We start from the raw sequence: 18924 nt of genomic DNA, 5'->3' as shown, positions 1-18924 counted from the left end.
CAATAGTATTCATGAATACGTCTTGTAATGAGACTATCTTTCAGGGTGTTGTATAAAGCACGCCCCCTCTCTTCCATAAATGAAATAGCTGTGAACAGTAAATCATTCATTCTCTAAACAATGAATCTATACGATAGAATATATCCTCAATATTACATAAATTTCAACCACGTTTCGTTATCCGTATTTTTCGTTATCCAATATACCCTGACTGAAAATTATCACTTTCAACTCTTTATATCTCCGGAACCGCGCTTATGCTCATCTTAAAATTTCTCTGGGATTAATGTTCCATTATATAGTACTAAGATACCCGAGCCCACCTAACTTATTTTATTTTTTATAAATTTTATTTACAAAGATATTGAAATGAACTAAATGAGAATAAAATGTTTATTTCAACTACTTGCTAAAATAAAATTATCATCTATATAACATTTATATAAAATTATTATCTATAAAACATTTTTAAATAAACAAAAATGAAATTTTTTTAAACTCTGGCATTGGGCCTTATTAAATTCTTGTACTTTTAATAAGGTCTGAATTAAAAATAAATTGAAAATAACAAAGAATTAAACATATTTTCCAACTCACTGTTACAATGATTATATTAATCACAACTACGAAATCCTTTAAGACCTATTTTACTGTAAAACATCACAATTATTTTTAATTTTGTCTATAATTAATATTTTAACTTTAAGAAATTCTGGCAATTTTAGTGCAATTTTAGCTTATGGAAAGTTAGCGTCATTGAAAATCATTATTCTCTGCTGCAAGCTACATACATAATAAACAAATGGCAATGACTATAATAATAAATATATAAGTGGGCCTTATTTAATAATACATTAAAAAATTGACATATATATTCATTTTTTCCTACAGTTAGAAAGTTAAATAATATTATAATATGTTATAATAAATCATAAAATAATGTATGCTTATTAAATTTACAACAAATTTTTATAAAAACGGTTAATTTCTCCACTTTGTTACAAGATTTTGTTGCACTGAATGAACGTGTTGCTACCGGTATTAATTCCCTAGTCTCTTTTTATCTACTTCCTATGACATGTCTTTTAAGCATATATTTTAAACATAAAGCGCATTTTTAAATGGTAAATTTAAATGAGCCTTATTTACTGGGCCTTATTTGGCTCAAGTACCTTATTTGGCATAAAAAAAAGTTTGAAATTCAAAGTCCAAGAAATGGGCCAAATTTGACATTACTTTTTAAAAGTTTTAAAGATAAAGGTTAAGGGTTAAAGGTTTAAGGTTAAAGGTATTTTTTAGAGACACGAAAAGACAGTGCAGCATAGTAAATGACTTTATCCTTGTTTATTAACAAGAATAAAATGATTCACTGTATTACGCTGTGTCAATTATATTGCTTGTTGGAAAATGCCTGTTAGAACAATTCAATTCGTCGCTTAATATGACGTAATGGTGACGTAGTCGAGATATAATATTCCATTAGCTGGCCGCCATTACGATGTATAAGAGCACATATTCTTGGCTTGCTACCATGGTTAAATATTGAATTTGTGCAGATATAAAAAATAATTTTTTTAAAAGTCATATATAAATTATTAAATAATTGTTATTTTAAAATTCATGTTAAAACTGCATTTTTAGGAAACTTCTTTTTTATGTCCTTGAAAATTATAAACTTGTACAGTATTTTATTGGTAGTTAAAGAAATTTTTGAAATTTTACGGATTTATACCTGTGCGTGCGTGCGTGCGTGCACATACACATGCGCACATATACAGGGTGATTCAAAATAACCTATTGGTCCCGAAGCTGGCATATTCGTAATCGAATTCTGAGACGATTTTTCCTTTTGCAAAAATTTGTCCGAAGCTTAGTTTTCAAGTTACAATAAGAATTAGTTAGCGTATTACGGATCAGGTACAAGTGGAAGACAGGGGCGGCGAGACTCACTGTTACACGCGGGTGTTTCCGTGGGGCACCTGATGCGCTCAAATGACTGACAAAAGTACATGGACAGCACATTCCTATTTAAACTTTCTCTCTCTCTCTGTCACTTTAATTATGCTACATTTAACTTGCCAAATTTCGATCTGTCATCCGGCCGTCAAATATCGGGATGACCATGAAATCTTCAAGTAAGTTTACATTATTATAATAAATGTACGCCCGCGAATAATAAAATTTAATGCAAATTAGATTACTTAAATGTGCACTTGCAAGTTAAAAGTAGAACTTTTAAAACGCACAAAAGGGATAGAAAGGAGAGAGAGAGAGAGAGAGAGACGGGGGGGGGCTTTGAACAAGTTTAAGCACGTTTACTTACGCACATGGCGATCAGCTTATTGTTTCCACGATGCGACAATTTAATTTAAATTTGTGCTTTATCCAGATCTATCCCTCGAAGTTGTTTCATATTTCACCACATTTACACTATTTACTCTTCATTTGATTGATAAACGCGGAACTACGCGACGAACCGATCGATCGACTTTATTAATTACTATTAATCACTACTGTAATCACTACAATCATTCAATGCGTTAAAATTACTCGAAGAAACACGTATTTACGTTACGATCACACAACACGTGTTCACTCGACGATATAAAGCAGTCGACTGAATGTTATTGGTTATGTCGTTATAAAAGTGTCGAACGATTGGTTAAAGCCATAAGTCAAAACGCGGTAATTCAAAATGAAAATATTGATTAATACGATTTACATCGATACAATTTATTAGAAAAATGTGGCAAATGCATGTTTATTATTACTTGTTAAAAATTGTAAGTGACTTTATCAAGATAATTATTTAGAATATTTATTATAAAAGAACTTTAAGGATATAATTCTTGAAATCTCCTTGCAGCAACGGATAATTTGCCCTTTTCAGGGCAATCAAATATTTTATTTTGAGGAATATTTTCACAGTTTTCACAAATATTTAAAAATAAGAAATAAAAAAAGTATTTAGAAAAAATTGATTTTGATAAAATTATTTTTTGAATATTTAGAATGAATAATATTTAATTATCTTGATAAAGTCACTATCATACAATTTTTAACAAATAATGATAAATATGCATTTGCAACATTTTTCTAATAAATTGTATTGATGTAAATTGTATTAACCAATATTTGCATTTTAAATTGCCGCGTTTTGACTTATGGCTTTAACCAATCGTTCGACACTCTTATAACAACATAACCAATAATATCCAGTCGACTGCTTGATATCGTCGAGTGAACACGTGTTGTGTGATCGTAACGTAAACACGTGTTTCTTCGAGTAATTTTAATCAAATAATTGTAGTGATTAGAATAGTAATTAATAAAGTTGATCGATCGGTTCGTCGCGTAGTTCCGCGTTTATCGATCAAGTGCAGAGTAAATAGTAATGTGGTAAAATATGAAACAACTTCGAGGGATAGATCTGGATAAAGGACAAATTTAAATTGAACTGTCGCATCGTGGAAACAATAAGCTGATTGCCGTGTGCGTGAGTGAACGTGCTTAACTTGTTTAAAGCCTCCTTCTTCCCCGTCTCTAACTCTCTCACTCTCTCTCTCTCTCTCTCCTTTCTTTCCTTTTTGTGCGTTTTAAAAGTGCTACTTTTAACTTGCAAGTGCACATTTAAGTAATCTAATTTGCATTAAATTTTATTATTTGCGGGCGTACATTTATTATAATAATGTAAACTTACTTAAAGATTTCACGGTCATCCCGATATTTGACGGCCGGATGACAGATCGAAATTTGACACGTTAAATGTAGCATAATTAAAGTGACGGAGAGAGAGAAAGAGAGAGAGAGAGAGAGAGAGAAAGTTTAAATAGGAATGTGATGTCCTTTTGTCAGTCATTTGAGCGCAGGAGGTGCTCCACGGAAACACCCGCGTGTAACAGTGGAGTCGCGCCGCCTCTGTCTACCACTTGTACCTGACACCTTTGTGAACTTGGCAACCGACTTTTAATAAATTAAAATTGCAATAAAGAAAACGTTAGTTTTTCGTTTGTAGTTGTTTGTAGTAACAAAATTTTCGTTTGTAGTTGCATAAATTAAAAAATAAAAATTTTTAAAAAATGACTGTCACCCGACTTTGAAATAGAGAAAAAACACTTATATATTCTGATTCAGAATCGTTTGTAGTTGTTTGTAGTGATTTTCCCGTCGTTTGTAGTTGAACCGTTTAAAAGTTACAACAATTTTTATATAAACAAATATCGTAAATTTGTCAATTTTCGAGACACCTCCAATCCGCTCGACAGGCTTTTTTTAGAATCGTTTGTAGTTGTTTGTAGTGATTTTCCCGTCGTTTGTAGTTTAACCATTTAAAAGTTACAACAATTTTTATATAAACAAATATCGTAAATTTGTCAATTTTCGAGACACCTCCAATCCGCTCGACAGGCTTTTTTTAGAATCGTTTGTAGTTGTTTGTAGTGATTTTCCCGTCGTTTGTAGTTGAACCGTTTAAAAGTTACAATTTTTATATAAACAAATATCGTAAGTTTGTCAATTTTCGAGACATCTCCAATTCGCTCATCAGCCTTTTTTTAGAATCGTTTGTAGTTGTTTGTAGTGATTTTCCCATCGTTTGTAGTTGAACCGTTTAAAAGTTACAACAATTTTTATATTAACAAATATCGTAATTTTCTCAATTTTCGAGACACCTCCAATCCGCTCGACAGGCTTTTCTTAGAATCGTTTGTAGTTGTTTGTAGTGATTTTCCCGTCGTTTGTAGTTGAACCGTTTAAAAGTTACAACAATTTTTATGTAAACAAATATCGTAAATTTGTCAATTTTCGAGACACCTCCAATCCGCTCGACAGGCTTTTTTTAGAATCGTTTGTAGTTGTTTGTAGTGATTTTCCCATCGTTTGTAGTTGAACCGTTTAAAAGTTACAACAATTTTTATATAAACAAATATCGTAAATTTGTCAATTTTCGAGACACCTCCAATCCGCTCGACAGGCTTTTTTTAGAATCGTTTGTAGTTGTTTGTAGTGATTTTCCCGTCGTTTGTAGTTGAACCGTTTAAAAGTTACAACAATTTTTATATAAACAAATATCGTAAATTTGTCAATTTTCGAGACACCTCCAATCCGCTCGACAGGCTTTTTTTAGAATCGTTTGTAGTTGTTTGTAGTGATTTGTCCGTTAGAATAGTTTGTAGTTAATGTGTGTGTGTGTGTGTGTGTGTGTGTGCTCGCGCGCGCGCGCGCGTGAGTGCGTGCGGGTGTGTGTATCGATTTTTGGGATTTTTATGTGTTTGTAGCTTGTTTGTATTTTATGCTGTTTTATTATTTTATATTTATCATCATTATTTTTGGGAAAATCACTACAAACAATTCTAAAACAAGCCACTACAAACGATTCTAAAAAAAGCCTGTCGAGCGGATTGGAGGTGTCTCGAAAATTGACAAATTTACGATATTTGTTTATATAAAAATTGTTGTAACTTTTAAACGGTTCAACTACAAACGACGGGAAAATCACTACAAACAACTACAAACGATTCTAAAAAAAGCCTGTCGAGCGGATTGGAGGTGTCTCGAAAATTGACAAATTTACGATATTTGTTTATATAAAAATTGTTGTAACTTTTAAACGGTTCAACTACAAACGATGGGAAAATCACTACAAACAACTACAAACGATTCTAAAAAAAGCCTGTCGAGCGGATTGGAGGTGTCTCGAAAATTGACAAATTTACGATATTTGTTTATATAAAAATTGTTGTAACTTTTAAACGGTTCAACTACAAACGACGGGAAAATCACTACAAACAACTACAAACGATTCTAAAAAAAGCCTGTCGAGCGGATTGGAGGTGTCTCGAAAATTGACAAATTTACGATATTTGTTTATATAAAAATTGTTGTAACTTTTAAACGGTTCAACTACAAACGATGGGAAAATCACTACAAACAACTACAAACGATTCTAAAAAAAGCCTGTCGAGCGGATTGGAGGTGTCTCGAAAATTGACAAATTTACGATATTTGTTTATATAAAAATTGTTGTAACTTTTAAACGGTTCAACTACAAACGACGGGAAAATCACTACAAACAACTACAAACGATTCTAAAAAAAGCCTGTCGAGCGGATTGGAGGTGTCTCGAAAATTGACAAATTTACGATATTTGTTTATATAAAAATTGTTGTAACTTTTAAACGGTTCAACTACAAACGATGGGAAAATCACTACAAACAACTACAAACGATTCTAAAAAAAGCCTGTCGAGCGGATTGGAGGTGTCTCGAAAATTGACAAATTTACGATATTTGTTTATATAAAAATTGTTGTAACTTTTAAACGGTTCAACTACAAACGACGGGAAAATCACTACAAACAACTACAAACGATTCTAAAAAAAGCCTGTCGAGCGGATTGGAGGTGTCTCGAAAATTGAGAAAATTACGATATTTGTTAATATAAAAATTGTTGTAACTTTTAAACGGTTAAACTACAAACGATGGGAAAATCACTACAAACAACTACAAACGATTCTAAAAAAAGGCTGTCGAGCGGATTGGAGGTATCTCGAAAATTGACAAAGTTACGATATTTGTTTATATAAAAATTGTAACTTTTAAACGGTTCAACTACAAACGACGGGAAAATCACTACAAACAACTACAAACGATTCTGAATCAGAATATATAAGTGTTTTTTCTCTATTTCAAAGTCGGGTGACAGTCATTTTTAAAAAATTTTTATTTTTTAATTTATGCAACTACAAACGAAAATTTTGTTACTACAAACAACTAAAAACGAAAAACTAACGTTTTCTTTATTGCAATTTTAATTTATTAAAAGTCGGGTGCCAAGTTCACAAAGGTGTACCTGACCCGTCATACGCTAACTAATTTTTATTGTAACTTGAAAACTAAGCTCCGGACAAATTTTTGCAAAAGGAAAAATCGTCTCAGAATTCGATTACGAATATGCCAGCTTCGGGACCAATAGGTTATTTTGAATCACCCTGTATATTTGAAGAATTCTGAAAATGTAGATTTTCTAAATATTTCTGAAAAGTGTTCCGATTTGTATAAAAAATCTGACAAATTTTCTGTGAAATTATACAGAAATTCTGAAAAATTTATATAAAATTAAAAAAATATATTTATCACACAATGTAAAATTTCAGTAATCGATTAGCGATAAATATGGCATATAATAGGGTTGTAATAAATATTCGCATTTGCATATGCGAAAGCGAGATTTTCACATCATTTTAAATTTTCGGTTTTGCTATCACAATTATATACGAAAGTTTTAACGAGATTTTGTTTTGATAAATCTGAACAAAGAAATACTAAAATATGATATAATGAACTTTCAAGTCTTAATTATAACTATAGAAGTAAGAAGTAAGAATATTAATTTTATTTCAAAATTTATTTTATTTCAATTAATACAAAAAGTTGTATTGAGTTATTTTGTTTCATGGTTTTACGACTTTCATTTAATTAGATAGAAAATGTTTATTTCGTTTTATTAATTTTATTAGTTGTGAAAAAAAGTTAGTTGTAAAACTAATTTATCTTTTCTGATGTTGTGTCTGATATCTTTTTGTTACGTTGCAAATACGTAAATTGTATTTATTGTATTTTTTTTATTAATATAATAAAATAAGTTACTAATTTGCATTTATCATTCAATAATTTGAATTGGAATCAGTAATATTCTTTATATTTTTATGAGATTATTACGTATTATTTTTTTTAACTGTTAGTTACAGTCCTAACATACATTCACTTACATTCTCAAACATACATTGTTTTAAGTTAATGTTAACTGTTTAAATTGTGTTTAATCACTTTTCGAGTTCTATATTTTTAATTCCGTATACTGCGAACAAATCTTTATATGCCATTTAATTTATATTATCTTCTTTCTTGTGCTTTCTTAAATTTAATATTTAAAACTCAAGTGGCTTTTCTTTGTGGTTGTATGATTAAGGAATATTAATGAAAACTTATGTAATAAAAATATTTTATAGCCGCATGAAGAAATCCGAATTTGAACACCGAATTCTTTCACAAAATTTTAATAAACACTTTGAAAAGAAACCTTTGTTAGAAATAACAACAATCTCAATACTTCGAAATTTATAATATTTTATGTAGTATGTAAGCGATATTGCAGCAACATTAATTTTCCGTAGAGATATTACAATGAGATATCATGAATTTTGCTGGTATATTGCAAAGATTTCATAGTAATATTAAAATATTCATTAAAATACACCTCAATAATATTACAATTGTATTATTGTAATACATTAGGCAACAAAATTATCGCTACACTCATTTATACCAAAATTTTGCACAATTTTAAATAATCTTCATAACCTCGTTAAAAATTATTGTCCTGGAAAGTTTTTTTTTTTATTTTAAATCTTAAAGACCCTACTTTAAGGTGTATTTGGTCAATTTTGAATTTCTGCTTTCTATTTTCCGTTGTTTCTTTAAAAGTAAGGACGTGTTTTGTTTCCAAACATTTGCATAATTTGACGCACTCCACGGGGTAGGATAAAGTTTTTTTGCAAATATCACGATAGTCATTGTAAAATTTGGAGTTTTTCTTGTAAATTGAAAAAAAAAATCAGCTTTGTACGATTTTTTTTCGAGGAATTAGGATGTATCAAACTTATGTATGCATTTTTGTCAGTTACCGCCAGCATTACCCGGATTTCGATTTGTCTTATTGATAATGAAGCGATCTTTTCTAGCTGACGTTATTTGTCTTCAACCTTGTCCTCTTCTTCGACGAAATTTGCCTGTTTCTTTTATAATGAGCCCAAACTCGAGAGATAGAGGATCGATGAATACCTATTCTCTTTACAACATAACTTTGATTTAATTCTTTCAAAAGAGCAATGATTTGCCTACATTGAATTTTGTTTAAACTAGGCATTGTTACGACTTTATCGTTTGTTTCTTGAGTGATACAGTAAAGAATAAATTTATGCTTATACAGAATTTTGTTTTTTACAGTTTTTACATGATTCGGAAAAACGCTATGAAATGTAACGTTTTATATTGATTCCCATAAAAACTATAAAAAACAAAATTCTATATAAGCGTAAATTTATTCTTTATTGTATCACTCAACAAGCAAACGATAAAGTCGTAACAATGCCTAGTTTGAACGAAATTCAATGTGGGCAAATCATTGCTCTTTTGGAAGGATTGAATCAAAGCTATGTTGTAAAGAGAATGATGAAAGAGGTGTTCATCGATCCTCTATCTCTCGAGTTTGGGCTCGTTATCAAGAAACAGACGGATTTTGTTGAAGAAGAGGACAAGGTCGAAAACGAATAACGTCAGTTAGAGAAGATTGCTTCATTATCAATGAGACGAATCACCGGGTAATGCTGACGGTAACTGACAAAAATGCATACATAACTTTAATACATCCTAACTGCTAAAAAAAAAAAAAAAACGTACAAACTTAATTTTTTTTTATTTTGCAGGAAAAAACTCCAAATTTTATGATGGTTGTGACATTTGCGAAAAAAATTCATCCTACTCCGTGGAGTGCGTCAAACTATGCAAATGTTGGAAACAAAACACGTCCTTGCTTTTAAAGAAACAGCGAAAAGAGGAAAGTAGAAATTCAAAATTGACCAAATGTATCTTAAAGTAGAGACTTTAAGCTTTAAAATGAAAAAAAAACTTTCAAGTACAATAATTTTTAACGAAGTTATAATTATTTGAAGTTATGCAAAATTTTTTGGTATAAATGAGTGTTGCGATAATTTTGTTGCCTAGTGTATTTGTAATATTTGTATTACATAATATTGCGAGAAATCAAATTATTTCAATTTTTATATTATAAATATATTGCAGTGTGTTATTGTATATAATTTATTTGCTTTTATTTCGAAGGCCATTTTTGGGAACTCACTTTTAAAAGGCATAATTTTATCATTATTTTATTAGAACATAGCTAAAAGCTCATTTTTTAAATTTTATTTTATTTTCTGTGTAATTTTTTAATTACAAGAAATAGAACGCCACAGTGCTACCGTGTCCATCTACCGATGGTGCCGCGTATTGTTATTTCATTATTTATAATGTTTGTACAATATTACTGTAATATTGCAGTAAAATTTTTTGATATATTATGTTATACTCGTACTTGTACTGTATAATATTAGTAATCTTTTAAAATTATACATGTATTGCAGTTTTCTAAAAATGTGAAATAATATTTCGGAAAATAACAGTTACCGATAAAAATGCTTTATATAAAAATTGTAGGTTTGTAGGGTTTTAAATGGTGCAATATTACAGCGAATTTGGTTGGACGCACTAGTGCATATTAAAACCGTCGTACACAAATTGATGTAAAGGTATTAATATAAATATGTCAACAGATTAAATTGTAAAATCTTGAATTGATATTTTATTATTCTATTTACAGTATACAGCGGCTTTAGTGCGCATTAGTGCAGTCCAATCAAGTTCGCTATTAGTGTAACCTTGAATAACATTGTTAAGATCACGTAAAATTCACTTTAAAATTTTTAAATAAAAACTCATTTTTTATTACATATTCTTATAGCAATTTTGAAAAGCTTGTCAAAATACTATAATAAATTTATATTTGTAAACTACTTTTGGAGTTATGAGGGGTTTGAAAGTTATAGTACTATTGATATTATAAGCTACTGCAATCAAATGAAACAATTATGGCTGACCACCATCAACAATTGAACGATGAATTGATGCAAAAAAGACCAGTAGTATCTAGTAATTGACACAAAGTGATTTTTTTGCAAGACAACGCGCGGTCACGTGTTGCAAGAACTGTGAAAGAAACACTGTTGAAGTTCGAATGAAAAGTTCCACTCAGCCTATTCTCCAAACTTGATCTTAACGGTTTATTACCTTTTTCAGTCGATGCAACACGTGTTCATCATTACACACTTCTCCAGTTACAAACATTTCCGAAAATAGGTGGATGAATGGGTTGCTTCAAAAAACAGTTTGTTCCATCGTCACAGAATCTACCTTTGTTAGAAAGATAGAAAAAAGTAATAGAAAACGATGAAAAATATTTTGTAATAAGTAATTTATTAATTCATATTCTTATTAAAATAAATTCGTTTTTCAAGCAAAAAAAAACGGCGAAAACTAAATTTAACGATATTAAGGTTTCCACATTTTCTCTATGATACAGACATTACAAAAATATAATACTGTGATATTATAATATTGTAATATTATATTATTGGTATGTTACGTGCTATGTGAATTTCTTTAGTCTCATAAATCAAATGTAAAAGTATTTGAAATTAAGTTTTTTGCTTATAGGATATTCTGGATCCAGTGGCGATCTTGCGAGTCACGCAATGCCCGAGTCACAGCAGCAATGCGTGAAGAAAGACATATCTATTAGTCGAAAGGGGAGTTTCAATGTTACTAATCGTTGTGATCACAATTCTATCGATAAACGTTGGCTGGACTCGCTAAAACGTAGCGACAAGAAGAATTCGAGCTGCGATAAGAATCGTCTGAAGAATGTCGCGCAGTATCAACCGCCACCCATACCGACGTCACCCTTCGAGCAGGAGAGAATGCGCGCTGCATTCGAGATGCATTTAGATAAGAATGATCACGTGCAGAAAGCGAGTCGCTTGAAAGTTTTGTTTGGCACCAAACAGCAAAAACCCACTACCTTGGATCTTCCTAAAAACACTCAGAAAATCGTATTAGGCAAGTAATTTCTGTTAGTTATTAATAGGAAAAAGGAGGGAGTTATGAAATACATTTTTGTTTTCTTAAAAATAATTGAGTAAATATTCGTGTATGTGTGCGTGTGAAGATATAATATAATACAAAATTTTTAGCAATAGATTGGTACTCATTACATAAGTGTCGTTTAGTAAGTTTCAAACCTGAACATGAAGATGATATTGCTAATCGAAAACTGTTTTAAGGTGTGAAAGCAACATCTTTTTAATGGCTGCTCCCAAATTTTCAGTCATATACGGCGCTTAGTTTTATCTTGAGCATTTCTTTAATATTATTTTTAATCTCTAATTGACCTAATTTAATTAATATAATAGGGTATCTAATCCTAATTTATTTACTTAATTTTTCAAATTCCATCTATTTAAATTTTTATATTATAATTTTTATTTAATTTTAATATTTCACCATACAAAATAAAATTTAATTATTCAAAAATCCTAAATTTATATATAATTCAAAATTATAAATAATTTATTTATAACCTTAGTATAACCGCAATTGCTGGCACTAAATTTATTATTATTCTTATAAATTACTATTTTTTATTTTCATGAATATAATTAATAATAATATTATTTTTCAATTTTATTATTTAAATAAATTTTTTTTCCTAAAATTTTATTTATATTATAATTATAAAATAAATTTTTTAAATAAAAATTAAATTTTATAGATTTAATATTTATTCACTAATTTCTATTTTAATATTTTAATTATATTAAAATATTTTATTATTAATAAAATAATTAATATTAAAATTAACATAAAGAAATAAAATAAAATTATATAAATTTCATTTTGTTTTGTTAGTCAGTTGTAGTACGCCTGCTGCTAGTTTATTTTTTAACAATGGTAAACATTCAATATTGTTCCATGATTAATAGTTGAATTTAAAAAGGAAAACTGCAACGAAAATAAAAACCGAGTTGGTTCTATTTACGGTAACTCTGTTCCTTTCCAATGGTTAAAGTTGGCCGAGTTTAACTCTTAGTGCTCACACTATATTAGCGTAACCCGGACCAGTTTTCAAAGTTGTCACATTTAAATACGCTTTAAGAAGTAGCGCTGGGGTTTGGAGGGAAAAACTTGTATATCTTTTCTACAATTTAGTTGATGGGCAACCTTGGTATACTATTAGCCACAGAATTGCAAGTGTTCAAAATACGTATCCAGCACTAACTCAATGCGAACAAACTGTTAAGAAATCGGAATTTTTAAAAAAGTAAAAATAAAAATAGAGATGAAAAGTTGGATTACTTGTGTTATTCTAATGAATGTACATTATAATGATTTAAGACAATTTTATTGCACTTTTTAATGCCAGAGAAAGAAATTGACTGATGCAAATTGGCAATTTCAAAACTGGAAATATTATTATTTTTGGATAAAGCGGTAAGCTTTTTTAATAGGAAACAATAAATATTTTTTAAATTAGAAAAACATAATTTCATAAATATATATATTTAATTTCAAAATATTAGGTGTACAACTTAATTTAGTCCGTTTTTTTGCTTGAAAAACGCATTTATTTGAATGATAAAATGAATTAATACCTTATTCAAAGTATTGTCTATTGCTAGCCACTACTTTTTCCTATCTTTCTGGCAATTTATGGATTCCGTCGCGGAAGAGCGTTCATCTTTTGAAGCCAAGAATGAATTGAGCCAATTTTTAATATCTTGTTTGAAGTGAAGTGTATTCCAGTCAAAACGTTTTGCATCGATTGAAACAAATGGTAGTCGGAAGGGGCAAGGTCTGGACTATAAAGCGGGTAAGCCGGATTCCCATCCGCTATTTTCCAAATAGTTTTTAACCGGAACAGTAACATGAGACCGAGTGTTATGAAAGATTATGGATTCGTGTCTGGTTGCATATTCTGGACATTTTTCGGCTATAGCTCGCTTTAAACGGATCAATTGTTGCCTGTAGAAGCCTCCCGTAATGGTTTGACTAAGTTTTAGCAGCTCATAGTGGATTACATCCTTCTGATCCCACAAATACAGAGCATTACCTTGCGACCACGGATATTCGGCTTCGGCGTTGATGTTCCCGGTTAGCCGGGCTTTACATACGATTTTTTGCGTTTCGGATTGTCGTAGTGAATCCATTTTTCGTCTCCGGTAATAGTTTGATGCAGAAAAGACTTTTTTGTACCGTTCAAGCAACATTTCGGACATGCAAAATCGTCCGATATCTCTCGGTTTCAATTCGTATAGGATCCAATTTTTTTGCTTTTGGATGTATCCTGCGGCTTTGAATCGTTTCGAAATAGCTTGTTGAGTAACTTCCAATGTTTTTGCGAGCTCTTCTTGCGTTTGACACGAATTTTGATCAAGTAATGTTTCAAATTCTTTATCTTCAAATTTTTTTGATTGACCCAAATGTTCTTTGTCTTCAACACTAAAATCACCACTTTTAAATCGTCGAAATCATTCTTTGCAAGATTTATCCGATGGTGCAGATTCACCATACACTTCCACAAGCATTCGATGCGCTTCAGTTTTACTTTTCTTCCAATTGAAACAGAAAATCAAAACTTCCTGCAAATGGTGCTTATTTGGAACGAAACTCGACGCAGTAAAAATTAAACTTGTGCAAAATTTAAATGCTTGTAAACAATATTTGATTGACAGATGTTGACACTTCACGATACAGCAAAAATCAGCTGTCGCCGTCAACCATTTATAGCACTTAGAGCCATTATTTTAAAACGGACCGAACTACGTTGTACACCCAATAAATTTTGTTAATTTTTATGTGTTTTTTGTGTTTTTAGTACAAATTTGTTGTGAATGCTTCACTCATTGTTGTCAATAATATAATAGTATAATATTTTTTTAGGAAACTTTCTGTCTTTGAGTATATTTTTTTGAAAGAGTAAAACAAAATTTTGACCAATTTTCAGGTAGCGCTATTTCCCTTCAGCAGCTTGCACGCAAGTGTCAGTCGGCATTAGGATTGCGCGGGAAGTAGTAAGGTAAAGGGAAAGCTTTAATCTGAAAATTGGCTGAAATGTACATTTTTTGCTGAGCCCAGATATAAACCAGCTATTAAATTTAATTATCAATAATTACTAATTTTTTAATCAGCAGTATTTATTTTAAATTAAATTAAATTAAATTAAATTTATTGTGTATTATGAAATACAATTGAGTTACAATACGCCATACAGCAAAAATATATACACTTATGCATATACATAAGAGGTGTTACTGCTGCTTCAAAGCGCATCTGAAAATATACAAGATATATGAAAAAGTAAAAGATAATAAAGACAACAAAACAAAAGAAGTTGATAATAAGAGAAAGATAATAAATATTTGAATGTAAGAGAGTAAGTTATGCTGTAGTTTATTTGTTAGAATTAAATTAATAACGGCAGAGAGAAAAGAAAATATGGATGAGAAAGATTTAACGGACGAGGGTAGCATATTAAAATACTTGATTGCTGTGTAGGAGAATGCAGTTTGAAATTTGGAAGAACGGTGAATAGAAAAGGATAGACAGTCATAATGGCGCGTCAAGAGCATTGCAAGAGTGGAGTTCGTAATTGAAATGTAGAAGGTAACAAATATGGGGGGGGGGGGGGTGGTAGTAAAAGAAAGATAATACACAAAATAGCATAAATGGAGAACAAAATATTGCCTGATTTTTAACCTGTCAGAGCGGATGAATAATAGGGAAATATGATCTTATTTGCAAATGCCGTAGGAGAAACGCAAGCAGGAATCAATTATTTGTAATTAGTTATTCCAGTCAATTGAATGAAATATACAATTATACAATTTATTTTATTTATTGAAAATTTGATTAATACTTAACATTTTTTTCTAGGGAACTAAAAATTTTTAATAATTTACTATAATCAAGAACAAAATTTTTAGTTATATTAATAAATTGATAAATTGATTAAATTTTGATTAACACAGTTTAACGTGGCTTGATCTTTGCTGTGCCAAGATGTTAAATAACTGAATTAGAACTAGAGTTTTTTATTCCATAACTCTTTTTCTCTTAAATTAAACACAATTTGATTTGTTTTGTCGACTGAATTCCAGAAGCGGGTTCACCGCGGTTACGCAAAGCGCTGTTTCGAGACAAGTATTGCTCCAATCAGTCACAGTCTCAATTGTCCACTTCTTCTGGCAGTCCGAGTCCTGGTGACAGTGGGATCAGTCAGTCCCATAGTTCTTTCAACAACAGTCCTTCCCAGGGGTTCACTCCAGTCTTTGGTTCAATCGGCTCTGTCAACGATTACAATCTAGATGTGACATCTTCTAACATATCAAAAGTGCGTATAATTAAATCTGCTTTCTCGTTTAATGCATGGAATATATCACATGATGAATTTTACGTAAGCTATGAGAAAGCACTGTGAGAGAAGCAATAAACAATATGAAATATAAAAAATGTACAAAAAGAATATATTTTAGTTAGAAATCATTAATGGATCAATTCTTGTTATGAAAGAATAATTTGACAAATAGTAAAAAAATTAATAGTTTGCGAAATATTCAATAAAATATCTATTCTTCAAATATTTAAATAAATTTTGCTGTATTTTATATTTATATGTGCGTGCGTGCATGTGCGCGCGCGCGCGCGCACACACACACACACACACACACACACACACAGTGTTTGTTAATGGTTGTCCCTACGTTTTACCATAAGAGTATGATTTACCGACGGATATATGTATTTCCAACATATATTAGAAATTACAAATGCGTGCTCTTATGGTAAAACATGGGAACAAGCATTAACGAACACCCTATATATATATATATATATATATTGTAGTATTGGGAGTATAAATTAATTTGGTCCGTTTTTTTTTGTGGTCAAAAATGCATTTATTTCAGAACAAATTGAATGAACAGATTAATCAAAGTATTGTCCATCACTGGCTACTACTTTGTCCCACCTCTCAGGCAATTTTCGAATTCCATCTCGAAAAAATGTTTCGTTTTTTGAAGCGATCCAAGTTAGGAGTCAATTTTTGATTTCTGCGAAAGAAATGAACCGGTGTCCTGCTGTATCCGTCGGAATAACTAGTAATCAGATGGAGCGATGTCCGGCGAATACGGCGGGTGTGGTAAATTATCCCACTTGAGCGTTTTCAAATAAGTTTTGACGACTTTTGCGACATGAAGTCAAGCGTTATCATGTAGCAGAATAACTTTGTCACGTCGTTCCTTGTATTCCGGCCGTTTTTCTCGTAATACATGGCTCAAACGAATCAATTATAGCCTATACCGATCGCCCGTAATGGATTCGCCAGGTTGTAGCAATTCGTAGTATACAACACCCCTTTGATCCCACTAGATACACAGCATCACTTTCGAACCATGAAATCACTATTCTTGAAACGTCGAAACCATTCCCTACATGATTTATCAGTTGGAGCATTGTCACCATAAACTTCTACCAGCATTTGATGCGCTTCAGCTGCGCTTTTCTTCCAATTAAAATAGAAAACTAAAACCTCCCGCAAATGCTGCTTAGTTATTACAAAAGTTGGCATATTCAACACAGTAAAAAACAGGGGTTTTGTATGAAACTCAAAGCGATATGTACTGAATATTATTGACAGATGTCTAACCTCTCTGAAACCATCAGAATCAGCTGTCACTATAACACATTCATAACAGCCAGAGCCATTTTTTGAAAACGAACTAATTTATACTCCCAATAAAAAGAAATCCATTATTTTTCTAATGAATGGCTTTAGTAATCTGTATCTTGCGTTGTATAAGTGCGATCGGGTTACGTTAGATGGCGTTAGAAAGATAAGATTTTGTACTAAAAAAACTGTTTAGACAATTTTGCGATTGCTTGACTCGCAAGCAAACCTACTAAAGTGTTACACTCCGATTTTGATGAGCTTTGAATATATTGTATTCTAAATCAAAATAAGAGACACGTATTTTTTTATACGGGCTCATACGCACTTTTAGGGGGTAAAACACCTCTGTGAAAAAAATCGGGTTTTTTTTGTAACTATAAGAGAGAAAAATGTTCTAAATAAAAGTTGAATGGCTTGAAAAGTACTTTATATAAGTGATAAAAACTTTATATAAGTACTTTATATAAGTGATAAAAAAAATAATTTTTATTTTAATATTTTTTTATACTTTCTCCCACCACATACCCATTTTTTATTTCTTTTTATACGCGAAATAAAGCTTATTTTATTATGAATTTAGCGATATATGATGAAGTTATGTTCCGACATTCCCATGTTCCAAAAATAATTAAAAACCTCTCTATACCTATGGTATGCGTACCTGTTCGTGCGCTATGGAAGTGTCCTTCTCTGATTTTGACGAGCCTTTAATATGTAGTACAGATAAAAATATGGGACACGTATTTTTATATACGGGCCCACATGATTGTCAAGAAGTAAAACACGCTCTTGAAATAAATCAATTTTTGATTTTTTGAGGTAATACCATCGAAACGGTAAAAGATATAAAAAAGTTTCAAATAAAAGTTTTATGGATTTCTATATACTTTGTAACAGTTTGCTCAGATTTTTCGAAAATGTCATTTTTTACGAAATCCCCCTTTTCTAAATTTCAGAAAAATTTAAAATTTACTTTATATCAAAACTTATAGCATATTTAACAACAAATTCAAACATGTATGATAAAGTTATAGTCCAAAGACACGTATTTTAGAAATAAACTAAAAATATCTATATCGCTATACACGCGCTTCATCCATATTCGCTTTATGGCGTCTATTGTTAATATTTTTTTTTATTGATTGACTATAAGACTTTTTTTGTATTATATTTTTATATGCTTTTTTAGGTTTGATTTTATTGATTTATTTTTTTATTTAAATTCTTATTTATTATTTATTTATTTACTTAATCTTATTTATTTATTTATCAGCCATTGGATGTTTATATTTAGGCCATGGAAGAATTTTTTAAAATATTTTTCAGATATAATTATGTAATTATGATATAAATTTGCATATCAGAAATAATATTTAAAAAATTTAATCTCTTATTCATAATCAATTTTTATCTGCCAGATTCGTAATCTTTTTACATATGCGTAGTATAATACAAAAGTGTTTACATTGAAAAAAAATGCGCTAACATAAGTGTGTTGCAGTCGATAGGGAGTACTTTGAAGGG

The 18924-nt window shown here is 30.5% G+C and overlaps 1 protein-coding gene across 8 annotated transcripts in view; it reads left to right on the top strand.

Annotated features, from left to right (window-relative positions):
* Positions 1-18924, top strand: part of LOC105196054 (serine-rich adhesin for platelets) — a 69275-nt gene that overhangs the window by 43114 nt on the left and 7237 nt on the right. For 2 of the 8 annotated variants that reach the window (XM_039448171.1, XM_039448169.1), the window contains exons 10-11: positions 11331-11732; positions 15830-16062. In XM_039448171.1, the coding sequence (XP_039304105.1) occupies positions 11331-11732; positions 15830-16062 (635 nt within the window). Of the gene's footprint in view, positions 1-11316; positions 11733-14676; positions 14749-15227; positions 15336-15829; positions 16063-18924 lie in introns of those variants that run through there. The other 6 variants (XR_005574536.1, XM_039448173.1, XM_039448174.1 and 3 more) reach the window with 6 other exon arrangements.

Source organism: Solenopsis invicta, chromosome 4 (assembly GCF_016802725.1).
Source record: "Solenopsis invicta isolate M01_SB chromosome 4, UNIL_Sinv_3.0, whole genome shotgun sequence".
NCBI classification, from domain to species: Eukaryota; Metazoa; Arthropoda; class Insecta; order Hymenoptera; family Formicidae; genus Solenopsis; species Solenopsis invicta.
The sequence above is the reverse complement of the archived record's forward strand: the minus strand, read 5'-3'. Positions and strand labels throughout refer to the sequence as shown.